Source organism: Podarcis liolepis (assembly GCF_965112155.1).
Source record: "Podarcis liolepis genome assembly, chromosome: 2".
Classification (NCBI taxonomy): Eukaryota; Metazoa; Chordata; class Lepidosauria; order Squamata; family Lacertidae; genus Podarcis; species Podarcis liolepis.
The window spans coordinates 70,688,860-70,702,085 of NC_139555.1; the positions used below are offsets into that span (position 1 = coordinate 70,688,860).

The window sequence follows — 13,226 nt, forward strand, 5'->3', positions numbered from 1 at the left end:
AGAATTGCAACATCTGGTGTGAAAATGCTTAAGAACTTAAGGATCAGACCAAAGGCCCATTTAGTTTAGAATCCCTTTCCCTACAGTGGCCAACTAGATGCCCCTGGGAAGCACAAAAGCAGGCAATAGGTCTCTCTCTGTTTCTCTCCCAGAAACTGGCATTTGGAGGTCTGCTGCCATTAAGTGGTTTAAAAGAATGAACGTAACATTTTATGAACATGCCACTAGTATCTCATTCTCGAACTTGGAAACTGGTGACAATGCTTCCTTACCTCTGCTTGACAAAATAGTTCAGAATAGTTAATTACATTGAGAATATGAATGTCTTGTCAAACCCACATTTAAGAAAGACTAGGTGTACGCCTTTCAAGAGAGACAGGTAAGGTGTGAAATGCTTATTGAGGAGCCTAAAGTGGAGGGAAAAGGAAACAGTTCTACTGTTATAGCCATTTCCATCACCTCTGTGATGAAAGGGCAGGGCTTGGCCTACTGGTTTCTGGGGGAGATGTGTGTGCATTCCACCCCACAACTTTACACATTCAAGCCTCCATCTGCACAATGAAACCAAAGGACAGGGACAGGTTTACTGGGCCTTCTCCTGCCCCGTGCTTGATAAGGCTAAAGGCCTCCTCCACTTCCTGTGTCTTAGTGCCGCCTTCCCTTCTGGCTTGCAAACCTAACTGCATTCTGCTAACTATGCTTACTTGCACAACCCAGACCCATCTCCAGGTCATGGTAGTGTGTGACTAATACACAAACCCTCCACAAGTGTTATTAAGTGTTATTTTGTTACTCTCCACCCCCTTCTTCCAAGGTACTTAAACAAATATATATAAAATGTAAGGTAGCACTGCAACAATTAAAAGAATCAAATACTGACTGCAACTTCATTAAGCATGCCTTAGTTTATCAATTTTATTGAAAAAATAAAAAGACGGTGAAAGAAGAGTCTTGAGGTCAGCCTCCAAACATATTCAGTGAGAAGCCTTGTCCAAACAACACGTGGAATAACAACAAAAGTGTTTCAGGTGTAGAATGCCCGCCCAAACTTTGATATATTATGATAACTTTATCAGAGAGCTTCACATAAAATTCTGCTATTCTTCAAAATAAATCTGCTTCAGCCCTTCTTCTATACGACTGGAATGTTTATACAACCGCAGTACTGACCAACTTCATCAACAGCACAAATCTTGTCGTTGCCGTCATCGTTCTTACAGGTTCAAACCATGAATATAAAGCTGCAAGTCCCAGCATTACACAGCGACGCTAGAGAAAAGGAGGAAGTGGGTTGCGGAGCATCCTGGGAAATGTAGTTATAAGACATACACCCCTCCGCATTGAGCAAGTGAGTTCTTTTTCTTTATTTCCTCTTTCCAAGCAGAGCATTTAGGGCGTATAGGAGCATTATAAAAATACAAATATTAGAATTACAATTCAGTTGTCTGATGATTGATTTCCCGAGTCCTTCTGTAGCTATCTTTTTCATATTCCATGGGGCATAAGTGAGAGCTGTCCACACAAAACAAGTGGGACCGGACCTGCAACAAAATGTTAATTAATTTATGGATTTACATTTACTTGCTCTTCACCATATTCTAGTTCAGAGTGATCTTGTTCACGGTTCAACCCAGCCTTCGTCCACGAAACTCCATTGCATTTCCCTACCCCTGTAACAATCGATCAGCGTCCTGCAGCTACTGATGCTCAGTCCTCACTAGGTTGACTTATTTCCCCCAGGGTTTTCTTTTGCCTTTTTGTGTGTGTGTGTGCATTTTCAAACCTTGGGATTATTCCGAGTACCCTCTTGTACGTGGCTGCTGTCTGGTAGCAGCACGCAGATAACAAAATTGGAATATAGAATAAAGAAATCCAGGATTTTGGCGTAGCTGTGATTTGGTAGCAGCAGCAGCACTTTCTCCACCTCCAGCACCCGACAGCAAATCACGCCTTTTCTAACTTAGAGCTATTATTATTATTAAGCTTTAAGACAGTTAAAGGTTCATTTCTTTTTGTTGATGAAATTTGTATACCACTGACTGTAAGAAAAACTTTTAAAGCGGTTCCCATGCCAGTGCATTGTTTCCAAATTGAAGAGCGTGCAACTTATACCCGTTTTAGTGCAGCTCCCTACTAATATTTTCAGTGAAAGGCGGGCTGACGTTGCTTTAGCTTTCTTGCAACAAAGGGCTACTACCTACGTTAATAAGCCCCACCCAGCATCCTACTGCATAGCTTCATTGACTTGACTACAGACCCGTTGGGCTTTAAAGTTTGAAAGCACTCGATCAAAAAAATAAAATAAAAAGAAAATTCGGCAAGAAAGCTTGCTTTTTTAAAAATTTTGGCTGCCACACGCAGCCCAAACCCAGCGACGCTAAAATCCTGGATTTCTCCATTGTTTTCTTTGGGCAGCTCCCACTTCCGCCTCTGGAGAGACCCCCAAAGATGGCTTCCGAAGCTATCTGGGAACCGCTCTATCCGCCTTAAGTCTATGGTTAGCCGTATAGGCCGCTGCGCGCGTGCCCCTGGATGGCTGGGTGCGCTTTGCAAGGTCACATGGTTGAGCGCACCGGAATTTCCGGTTTCTTCTGGCTCGGCGTTGTGGCTTCGCTGTGGAGGCCCAGAGTGGCCGAGCTGCCCGCCTTGCTTGTGGTGGGTATCTCTCCTTCGCGCTCCCGCTCTTTCTCTGGCACGGAAGGCCCCGCCTGCCTCGCTGGGCTTGTGCGGCCGACTACAGTCCGCCTTGGGTCGTGAGGGAGGCGGGTAGGGAAAGCCCCCCCCTTTGTCCCTTTTGGAGCAGCGAGACCGCACGCGGGAAACGCGCCTGGCGCTGACAGGGCCGCGCGGGACAGGGCGGCGGGGAGGGGAGCCTCTTGCCAGGGGTACCGGTGACTCGGACGCATCCTCAGCTCGTGGCATTTGCTGGGTGGGGGGCAAGAAGAGGGGGGCGTTTGGGCCGTAGAAATGCTCTCCCGGCAGAGGGGGGGCCTGGAGGGGTGTCCGCTTGTTAACAGTGAAGGAGGTAGACCCAAGAGAACGCCTTTGGAAGGTTCCCCTTCAGTTACTGGTATCTTCAGTTGATAGGGTTGTTCAGAGGCCTCTCTTCCTTGGCACTTTGGCGAGCTGCTGCCAGTGTAGGCTAAGCTGGAGGATGTACCATTGGATTGGCTTGTGTAGTAAGATTTCCTGTGCTGTTAAACTCTGTCAAGGAGATGTGGGGCGCTTGCAGATTTGTGGTCCAGAAGTATGGTTGGAACTGAAGGTGCAGAAACAAAAATAAAACCCCTGGCTCTAGGAATAATTGTGCAAGCATCTGGGGAGGAAATGAACAGTTAGTAAATTTAAATGATCTCAGGAAAGCGTTTTTATTTTTAAAAATGTATTCATTGTTTTATATAGTTAATTGTGAAAACAGCAGATATCACCGGCTATCTTAAAAGGGAGCCTCCCGCCTTCCCATGTCTCACACGTCAGAATGCTAGCAGTAACACACACATACACATATGCATTGCAGGGTGTTGGACTGTATGACCCCCAAGGTCCCTTCCAGCTCTACAGTTCTATAATTCTATGATAATCTAAAAAGCTAGTGCTCTTCCCTTTAAAAAATATTTTAATTTTATGTGAAGTTGTGCAGATGTAATCATATCATTTTTACACCTCATCCCTAACTGGCCTGTTGGGAGGAAGAGTGAGATAGAAATTTAATAAGTTAAATACAACTGTCTGCTTGGAAGCTACTTCTGTTGAACTCAATTGTATCTAACCCCAAGATGGTAGAATTAGGAGTGTGGCCTTAATTAATTGGCTATGAGTAATGACTGTAGTCTTGGAATCAAAGCAAATGCGGTTACACTTTGTTCCAGTGACATGTTGTTGCTGCAGGCAACTCATAAATGAATGACAGATTCTAATTATGCAAACCATCAATAACCCTTTACCTCTCCCTGAGCTCCTTAGAGTATGAGTGGGATACAGAAATGAAATAAATAAAAACTATTTGGCATTTCCCCCATTATATTTACTGAATATCTGGAAAGACTTGTTGATGGATATAGAGCATATTATTGTTTTTATTAGTTTTAATATGGTAGAATTTTTATTCAGAACACACTCTATTTGAGCATTGGCTTAGGAACACCTAATTCTGTAGCCATATTTTAATTTTGTTACAGCTGCACTTATATGCTGCCAGAAGACACCCATTCCAAACTGGCTTTAAGCAATTTAATATAATAAATAACTGAAAATGCAAATAAACATTTAACGTGTGATTTTACTGTCTTTTTGGTTTTATGGAAGCCGTCCAGAATGGCTGGGGAGGCCCAGCCAGATGGGCGGGGTATAAATAATAAATTATTATTATTATTATTATTATTATTATTATTATTATTATTATTATTATTATAAACAAAAGAACCAGTTTTAAAACAAGCATTAATTATTACAAATCATCAGCATCAAAAACACTCAAAATAAGGAAATCAATATATTGAACACTTTTTAAAGTATAATTATTACTTTAAAGGTTATATTTTTTAAAATAACATTGCATCACATTGAGTTCTTGGAAAACAAAGGACATACCTCTACAAATAGTTTGTCTGCCATTAAAAATTGTTGTTGTTTTTTAAAAAAAGTTGTGTACAGTAACCTTCAGGGCAAAAATGGAATATCATTGGATTGAAATATTCACCTAGTTTCTCTTGTGCTGCCATTTCTAATCGCTGCTTTCTGTCCTTTCATTGTTGTGCAGAAAATATCCTGTTTGTCCTGTGTAAACTATAGCAGTTCATTGTTGCAAGTGATGGAAAGTTGTTTGCCATTGTCAGAAAATGTAGTAATTGGTTGTTGCTAGGATAACATGCAGTTAGTTATCAGTTCAGTAGTTATTCTTACAATGCTCAAATCAATGCAAGTCATAAGGTTATTTGTGACTTTCTTTCAATACAAACTGTTCACAGGCTAGTTGAGGCACAGAACATGTATAGGAAGTGACACATAAAGAGAGGCTTTGTTTATCCTGCTGCTCAGTCTTTTCTTTCCAGACTGCTCCACCCTAATACTCAGCTGTGCTGTTTTGCAATTTATCTTTGTTAATTCTACCTATAATTCAGGTAGAAATGTATACTAAATATGTTTTTTCCCCAGTGCACTTGTGTTCAAGGTATCTAGAACTCAGCACATTTTTGCTTTAGTTTACTAGATTATCATATTTACTTCCCCATCTATAAAAAGACAAGTTTCCATGCAGAATTAATGCTAGAGCAGGTTTTTTTTTTACTTATCAGTATCAGATTAATAATATTTATTCCCTGCACTGGAATATGTATTGTATTAAGTGAAAACCCGCCCATTGGTTGTGGAATTCATATTTATAGATTTATTTTTAAAGCCAAGCCCTAGAATGTATGCTGGAAACAAAAGTTTTTTTGATATAAACATTGGAAACAGCCCAATTGAACAATGTGGCATAGTGCTGGCCACATATTTGCCCATTTTTGAGTCATATTATTCATTTGCAGAGTTCTTCTGAGGAAGACATAATGCAGCTAGTATCATGGTTGTTCCTGTATGATTAATAGTGGTGGATCTGATCTTTCTTCTTCTTTCACCTTCAACATATTGTACATCGATTTAAATTGGGATACATACAGACTTTTGTTCTTTATAGAGTGGGTGTTTAAGCCAAATTGTGGTGGAGTTCATGAAGTGCTGTACATTTGCCAATATCCAGAATAAAGAGCATCTTGCTAGTGTTTTTGGCAAAACACAGGTGATTTATTTGTGGGCAGTTAGGATGGACTGGAAGTGGCTCTGAATTTCAGGTATGCTAGATGTGTGTAAAGTTCAGTGAAGATTAGATAAGAACTCCTCTCTCTGATGTGCAATGTGTTTTGCTGGGCCTCCTTCCTTACTCTTACTTCCTCTTCCTCTGCTCTTTCCACTCTCCATATCTCATCTCCTTTGACACTTCTGAATAAATTATGGAGCAACTTCACACAATAAATTAGCACCTGTTGCTTTTCTTTGGATATGACCCATGTTGTGGTATTGTGTTGTGGATTATAAATTGCTCTAATCAGAATGGGCTTATTTTATAATTCTGATTGAGTTAAATGCTGTCTGTAGATGTGCAGAATTCACTGAGATGTTGAAAGACCTGATGAACGTTCTAGACTGTCATTGATTTAACCACTCTTGTGAAACATAGGACCTTGCAAACCTCTTATCAGTGGAAGTGATGGGGAAATGTTTTGATTTAGAATAGTTAAATCTCACAGTTTGCAATGGAAATTCGCACTGTCTTTCAGTTGCACAGTGGTCAACTGCTTAGCTTTTGACTCTTACCTTGTAGGTTCAAATCATTCAAGAAGTTGAACTGGGTAATATTTGCTGGTTTAAAAGATAAAATTTATTAGCCAGAAGAATGCTAATTTAGTTGGCTTTTTATCATATTTGTATCTTGTAGAAAACACAGCTGCAGTTTGACAAAAACAAGAACTCTTTCTTCTGTTTGTCTTATCACAGACAAAATGTGGGGAAACCCTCGACCAGCCAACAGAATGGGTCCTTTTCGGTAAGTGTTTAACATGAAATAAGTTTTTGTATTTATATTTGTCCTGCATTAGGCTAGATACCATGTAATAAGATGACACAAAATCTCTGCTTCATAATTGGTAACCACTTGTGACAACCCACTTGCACAGCATCCTTACAGGGCTTGCCCTTCCCCTCCACCAGCTCCTCCCCAAGGTTTCCTAGTACTGCTTTTTATGTAGTCAAAATAACATCTCGAGTACACACGAGGGAGGTACCATTAGTTCTGGGGGAACCATGGTCATGGAATGCTGATGAGAGGAAGAGGATAGAATGGAGTATCCTGGAAGCAGATGTAGCTGGTGCATATAACTCAGTGTACACTTGGAAGGTATGAACATTTCCCTTGTCAAATTGACAGTTATATTAACAAATGACTACAGGAACTATTAAATGTTGTTTGGGCAGAAAGTAGGTTCCAGAAAATAGATTCCACTCGATGTTGGGACACTATAAGGTCATGGAAGAGTGTTTATGCTTGTGTTTATATGTGCAGGCCATGAACTTGACCCTCATGGCCAAAGCTGTGAGCCTTCATCTCCTGTTAGCAAAGTGCAGAAGGCCCGAAGACGCAGCAAGTCAGAGGGGGAGTCTTCTGAGGTAGGGGACACGCTTGTCCCCTTTGCTAGGCTACTAGAACTGTACATTATGCCTTGTGTTATTGTAGGGCCTTGGAGTTTCTAGGATCAAATGCTCCTGGAAACTTTATGGCATGCGTGCATATGCTCTGACACAATGAAAAATCTTGAGAGAAACAGCTATATTGACAGAACCACATTGATAGGTTTGGGGAAATGTCTTCAAAGAGTAATGGATAGTAGCCATCAGCAGACGACAAAGATGCTTTGCTTTTATGCATGGGTCTGCCTACTAAATACGCATGAGACATGTTAGATGGGTATGCAGTTGTTATGGTGCAGATGAAGGAGCACATGAGGAAGGTGCAATATGCACTACTGCAAATTGAGATCAAAGTAAAACAATGGTGCGAGCCGAGAAAGTATATAAAATCTCATAATTGTCTCCCCTCCTTGATAGTATGTTAGTACAACTAACACATGGACTGGGCAGTGTCATTCAAATACAGTATTGAGCTTGTCCACAAAGGCCTTGTTATATGAATATAGCAGCATGAGCATAGTTGCTCAACTGCTTAAGATAGTGATAAAACCAGATTTAATGGAAATTCTTTATTTGGAGGAGCATCAAGGACAAATGCGGTGGCTTCCTTAATGGATAATTCCAAATGCCCCAGCTGTATGTACTGTGAGACTATGTAGATTGTTACCTTCAATGACTCATTAATATTTCAGGTATTCCATGTTGAGTTCAACTGGGAATTATGGTGAAATGGGAGTACGCAAGTTTACTTGTCACGCCTGTCGTATACTGCCTCCTCTTAAACTACCAAACATCAATATCTTCTGCGGATCTTACTGTTGAACAGCTCTGTAAAAGGTTTAGAGAAGACATGCTGATGTGTAGATTACAAACTCGAAGGACATTATGAATAACACTGTCTTTATTTCTACAGTGGGAGCCAAGAAGAAAGGTTTGCTCCCGGGTGGAACAGGGATTACTCTCCTCCTCCCCTTGATAGTCTTGCTCAAGAAAGACACTCTGGCAACTTCTCTGGCAGAGAATCACTTCCTTTTGATATCCAGGGACACCCAGGCATCCTCAATCCTCAGTTTGCCAACAGAGAGGAACCTACTTTCAGCTTTGGAGGTAGAGATGGACCACATAGTGACTTCAGAGGTGGGGAGGGTCATTTGCATGGTTTTGGAGGCAGAGATTACCCACCTGATTTTCAGAATAGAGATGAGTCACACTTGGACTTCAGGGGCAGGGTGCCACTTCTTCCAGATTTTAGAGGCAGGGAGATGTATCAAGGAGATTTCCAGGATAGGGAGGGGCAGTCTATGGATTATAGTGGAGGAGACATTCCTCCAATGGATTACAGGAATAGGGATTCTTTCCGTATGAACTACAGGGATAGGGAAGCTCATAATATGAGCTATAGAGGCAGAGATGATTCTCCATCTGATTTTCGTGCAAGGGGAACATTTGATTTAGACTTCAGAAACCGAGATGGATCTCACCCACACTTTAGGGCAAGGGACATGCCTGAACAGGATTATAGGGGCAGGGAGCAGCCATATTCAGAGTTTAGGAAAAGAGAAATGCCTGATATGGACTTGAGGAGCGTGGGTGCAGCTGACCTAGACTTCAGAGACAGAGATGTACCCCATTCAAATTTCAGAAATAGGCCAAAATCTCAGACTGATCAGGATTTTAGGGGTAGGGATGTGCCACCTCCTGTGGATTTTGCAGACAGAGATGTGCCCTCGGTGGACCCAAACCTTGTGGACTACCAGCATAGCCTTTCTACAGTGCCGCCAACAGATAGAGAATGTGAGGTAGATGAGGCTGGACTTGCTGCTAGGGAGCGGTCTTCCTTTAGTGTTCAAAGCAAGGAGTTTCCACATTCAGAACCAAGAGCCAGAGAAGAAGAATCTCAAAGACAGAAGCCCGAGACTGACTCGTCACTAGACTTCCAAAGTAGCTGTGGTCCTCTTCCCACTCTTCAGGATCAAGATAAGCCTTCTCAGGCCTTTGTTAGCAATCAGGAGTTCCCTGCGGGTGAACAGCAAGTATCTGAACCATCTGCTCTTGGACTTAAGGAAAAAAGTGACCTGGATTTCCTTGGAAGGCAGGATACAGACTATAGGGGCATTGAGTATCGAGATGTAGATCATCGACTGCCAGGAAGTCAGATGTTTGACTATGAACATGGCAAGTCTTTTGCAGAGGGCAAGTCTTCTAAAGATTCTCAGCCAGATCTTCAGGTATGTGATTCGTTGGAAAGCTTGTATCTATAATCATGTGTAAACATATTTATGAAAGCTTTGGAAGAATAAGTTAATTACAGCCTCCCCTCCTTTGTATATTTAAAACCTAGTTAAGCTACTGTAAGGTAATATTGCAATGATATCTTATAACGTTGAAACTTTCTCAAATCTAGTAGTCTTCCTTTGCTTACTAGTAATTCAAATTCCACATTCCTGACTGACAGGGGACTTCAAACAGTTTACATGTGAAGCTGGTTGTGCTTCAACATCGTGAACGTTTTATATAAAAACAAGACAGTGTTATTTATTTTAAATCATTATAAACTGTTTAGTAAAATGATAGGTCTTCATTATTGTCATTAAAGTTTCCTTGAACTTTTTCTTTAAGGACCAGGATTATAGAACCGGCCTCAAAGATATAAAACCAAGCAAGCTGATTCGACTAGGAAAAGTGCCTCAAACTGCAACAAAAGATGATGTAAGTATTTATTTTGCTGCTTGAAACTTAATTAGAACAGCCAGAATTCCACAGTAACAGTTTTCTCCATATGTTGTATTATTTTTGTTGTTGTTGTTGATTAAATTTATATGCTGTCGTTCATCCAAAGATCATTAGGTGGTTTACAACATAAAAGCACAAAATGCACAACATAATAGTGAAAACAATAACACCCCCAACACACACATTTAAAGGCCATATATAGTTTAACAGCCAAAGGCCTATTTGAAGAGGATTGTGTTTGCCTGGCACCTAAATGTATGTAATGTGGACGTCAGGCAAGCCTCCCTAGGAAGAGCATTCCATGTGGGGGGCCTCTGTGTAAAAGGCCCATTCTCGTGTTGCTGTCCTCTGGACCTCTCATGGAGGAGACACACAGATAAGGGCCTCAGATGGTGATTGCAGGGTCCGGGTCAGTTCATAGGGGGAGAGGCGGCCATTGAGGACCTGAAGCATTTAAGGCTATACAGATCAAAACTAGCACTTTGAATTGGATCGGGAAACTAATTGGCAGCCAGTGCAGTTGGACCAGGATTGGTGTTATACACTGGTCTTGCACCACTGAGCAACCTGGTCATTGAATTCTGCACCAGCTGAAGTTTCCAAACTGTCTTCAGAGGCAGCCCTGTGGTAGAACAGAATGTTCCTTTTTAAAAAAATGTTATTGTATAGGGTTTTTGTTTTTAAAAAACTTAACCTGAAACTTTGTTTGCTTCTGTAGATTCTTAATGCTTTCCAAGCATGTGTTGGGACACCAGTGAAGAATATGCGCCTGAAAGATTATACTACAGGTGAGAATTTATTCAGTGTCTGTTGGGTGGATTTACATTTCACCTTGCAATTATGGCTTCCTTTTCTGACATCCTTACTACTATTGATTACATGGCCTTTGGGTCATCTAGTCTTCCCTTGCCTTCTTCAGGGTTGAGCCCAGGCTTAGCAGAGGTGATTTACAGCTGACTTGCTAATTCTACATTAGCCATGGAAAAAACCCAAAAACACTCCTAAGGAAGCCTTCTGGAGATGGCAGTGGATTGTTTCTAGTGGATGTTCTTTATTAAATCTTCTCATTGGGCAAGATTACTTGTCCTGTAACATCCTATGTACAAATAGTCTTCTCTTGAGATGTTGTGGCACCTAATTCCAGTATCTTCAAATACTGATAGCTCTAAATAGCTCAGTGGAACCGTTTCTATACTTATATGCTTCCCAAGTTTCTATACGTTGGGTTGGACTTCTCATTTCAGAGGATGGCTTCATTAAAATCTCCTGGCCTCAATCCGTAAGTTCCTGACTTGTCCAAATAAAGTTTGGTTAGGGAATAATTAGCAGTTTTCTTGGTGGGGTTTGGGGAGGCAAAGAAAGATGGACAAGGTTAAACATGGAGGTAGGGAATGTGAGATATTAATATTATAGTTCCAGAAGGGGTGAGAGATGCAGGACGAAAAATGGGGAGATGTTCTGGAACTTTTCCTTTCCTTTTCCTGCTCCAGTCTGATTGTAACAGAAATCTCTATAAGGATTTAAAATCTGGAGCTTCTTTAAAGCAGTCCTGTAACCTACTAGTGTGTGCTGCATCCTTAGTACATGTATTTCCTGGGTCGCTGTGATGTGGGAATCAAATAGTTTGCTTATATACCCTCAGTCTGGATAAGGGCACTGAAAATATCCACAAAGTTGCAAATTTTTCTTTTCAGAAGTTGTTCTTGGAGTACCTCCAAACTGCTTTCAATATCCTGAGTACAGAATCTGTTTGGAGACTTTGCATCAGTTTAAAGCGAAGCAAAATTCAAACTGCTTTTTGAACTTGGTGTATAAAGAGCAGTGTCTTTGTGCTATTAGGGCTGCTTCTGTGAAGGAAACTGGGGGGCTGTGAGGAGATGTAACAGCAGGCCATCATTGGCACTCTGAACATGTACCTTAGCATCATGCAGTTCCTCCTTCGTTTGCACATGGAGATCAGAAGTTTCTTATCACCGTTTTAGGCAAAGCACAATTTGCAGTTTGTCTGAACCCAGCAAATGAAGCTTTCTGCAAAATGCCTGTAAGCCAGGTTTGCAAACTATGAGTTGAACATCGCTTGCAGTAAATCCATAGTTTAATGTTTGGGCAAAACTGCAAATAGTGGTTTGATGCAGATCATGGCTGGAAGTTACTTATTTTCTCATGTGGGGATAGGAAGCAGAGTGAAAGCTTAAGGCTTGTTTTTGTGATGCCAAACCATGGGGTGAAATTCAATATAGCACTTAGGCAAACATTCTGTCCTCCACCTCTCCTCCCTATGTCTCCTAAATCTGTTCTATGGGTTTCCCCAGGCCTCTGGAGCAGATTTGATGCTGGCATGGGGTGCGTGTAAGGAGAAAGATCCATTGTGCAAGCAGAAGTGTTCTGTTTACACAATTATTTAGTTGAAAATCACCCCATGTTCTGCTGTTAAGTCTGAGTAGTTTAAGTAAGTCTGTTCTGCTGGATACAAACATTTGTCAATATATGGAGATTCTCCCTACAGTGTTCTTAATCGCAGTGACAAAGAGGCCATCCAGCGTAATAACCCCTAACTGGGAGGGAAATCATATGATCCGTGCTTCTCTGCTTCCTTTATGTATTGCTGTTTACAACAAGATTCTATTCAGATTTATGATTTTTTAAAAAATATAATAATTAAAGAAATATTTACTATAAAATATTTATTTGGAAATGATAATTTCACACCCTTCTGTATTTCTACTCCCAGAGAGGTTGACTGCTAGTAGTAAATAGTTAAAAACAATACAGCATCGTAATGAAAAACTAGAATTAAAGCATAGGTGTGTGTTGTTTTGTTTTACTTTCGGTGTCAACTGATTTCTTTTTGAAATGTTTGAAGCAAACCCTTTGAGCTGAAAAACAAATCCTTGGAGTTGAATCCCAGTGTTTATGTTTCTGACAAGTATGTTGGGAAATAGAGAATTGGGATAAAGTAGGGTTGAGTTCCGTTTCATGAGTAACTACACTGAATGAAAAGTTCACTAAATCATTAGTAAAACAGAATTTAGAGGAGAGAAATTTATTTTAGCAATCTGGTATGTATAAGCAGGCATAAAATATGTGTTTGATTTGTATCAAGGTGTAACTTCTCTTTGGATTGTGACGTTGGGGGGGGGGGCGGGGAATTACAAATGTGCCTGGTGGGATTTGATTTCCAACAGTCCTCAGCACTGCTTGAGAAGCTGTGCCCAAACTAGGGAGCTGAGAAATCCTGTCAACCATTTACAGAGCTTTCAGCCAAAACT

At 40.9% G+C, this 13,226-nt stretch overlaps 1 protein-coding gene across 11 annotated transcripts in view; it reads left to right on the forward strand.

Annotated features, from left to right (window-relative positions):
* The first annotated feature begins 2,513 nt into the window (after positions 1–2,513).
* The window catches only part of RBM6 (RNA binding motif protein 6), a 56,615-nt gene continuing 45,902 nt past the window's right edge, over positions 2,514–13,226 (forward strand). For 2 of the 11 annotated variants that reach the window (XM_083488653.1, XM_083488654.1), the window contains exons 1-5: positions 2,548–2,655; positions 6,535–6,583; positions 8,138–9,452; positions 9,844–9,933; positions 10,676–10,745. In XM_083488653.1, the coding sequence (XP_083344779.1) occupies positions 6,540–6,583; positions 8,138–9,452; positions 9,844–9,933; positions 10,676–10,745 (1,519 nt within the window). In that variant the 5' untranslated portion in view covers positions 2,548–2,655; positions 6,535–6,539. Of the gene's footprint in view, positions 2,721–6,475; positions 6,584–7,916; positions 9,453–9,843; positions 9,934–10,675; positions 10,746–13,226 lie in introns of all 11 variants that reach the window. The other 9 variants (XM_083488658.1, XM_083488650.1, XM_083488652.1 and 6 more) reach the window with 8 other exon arrangements.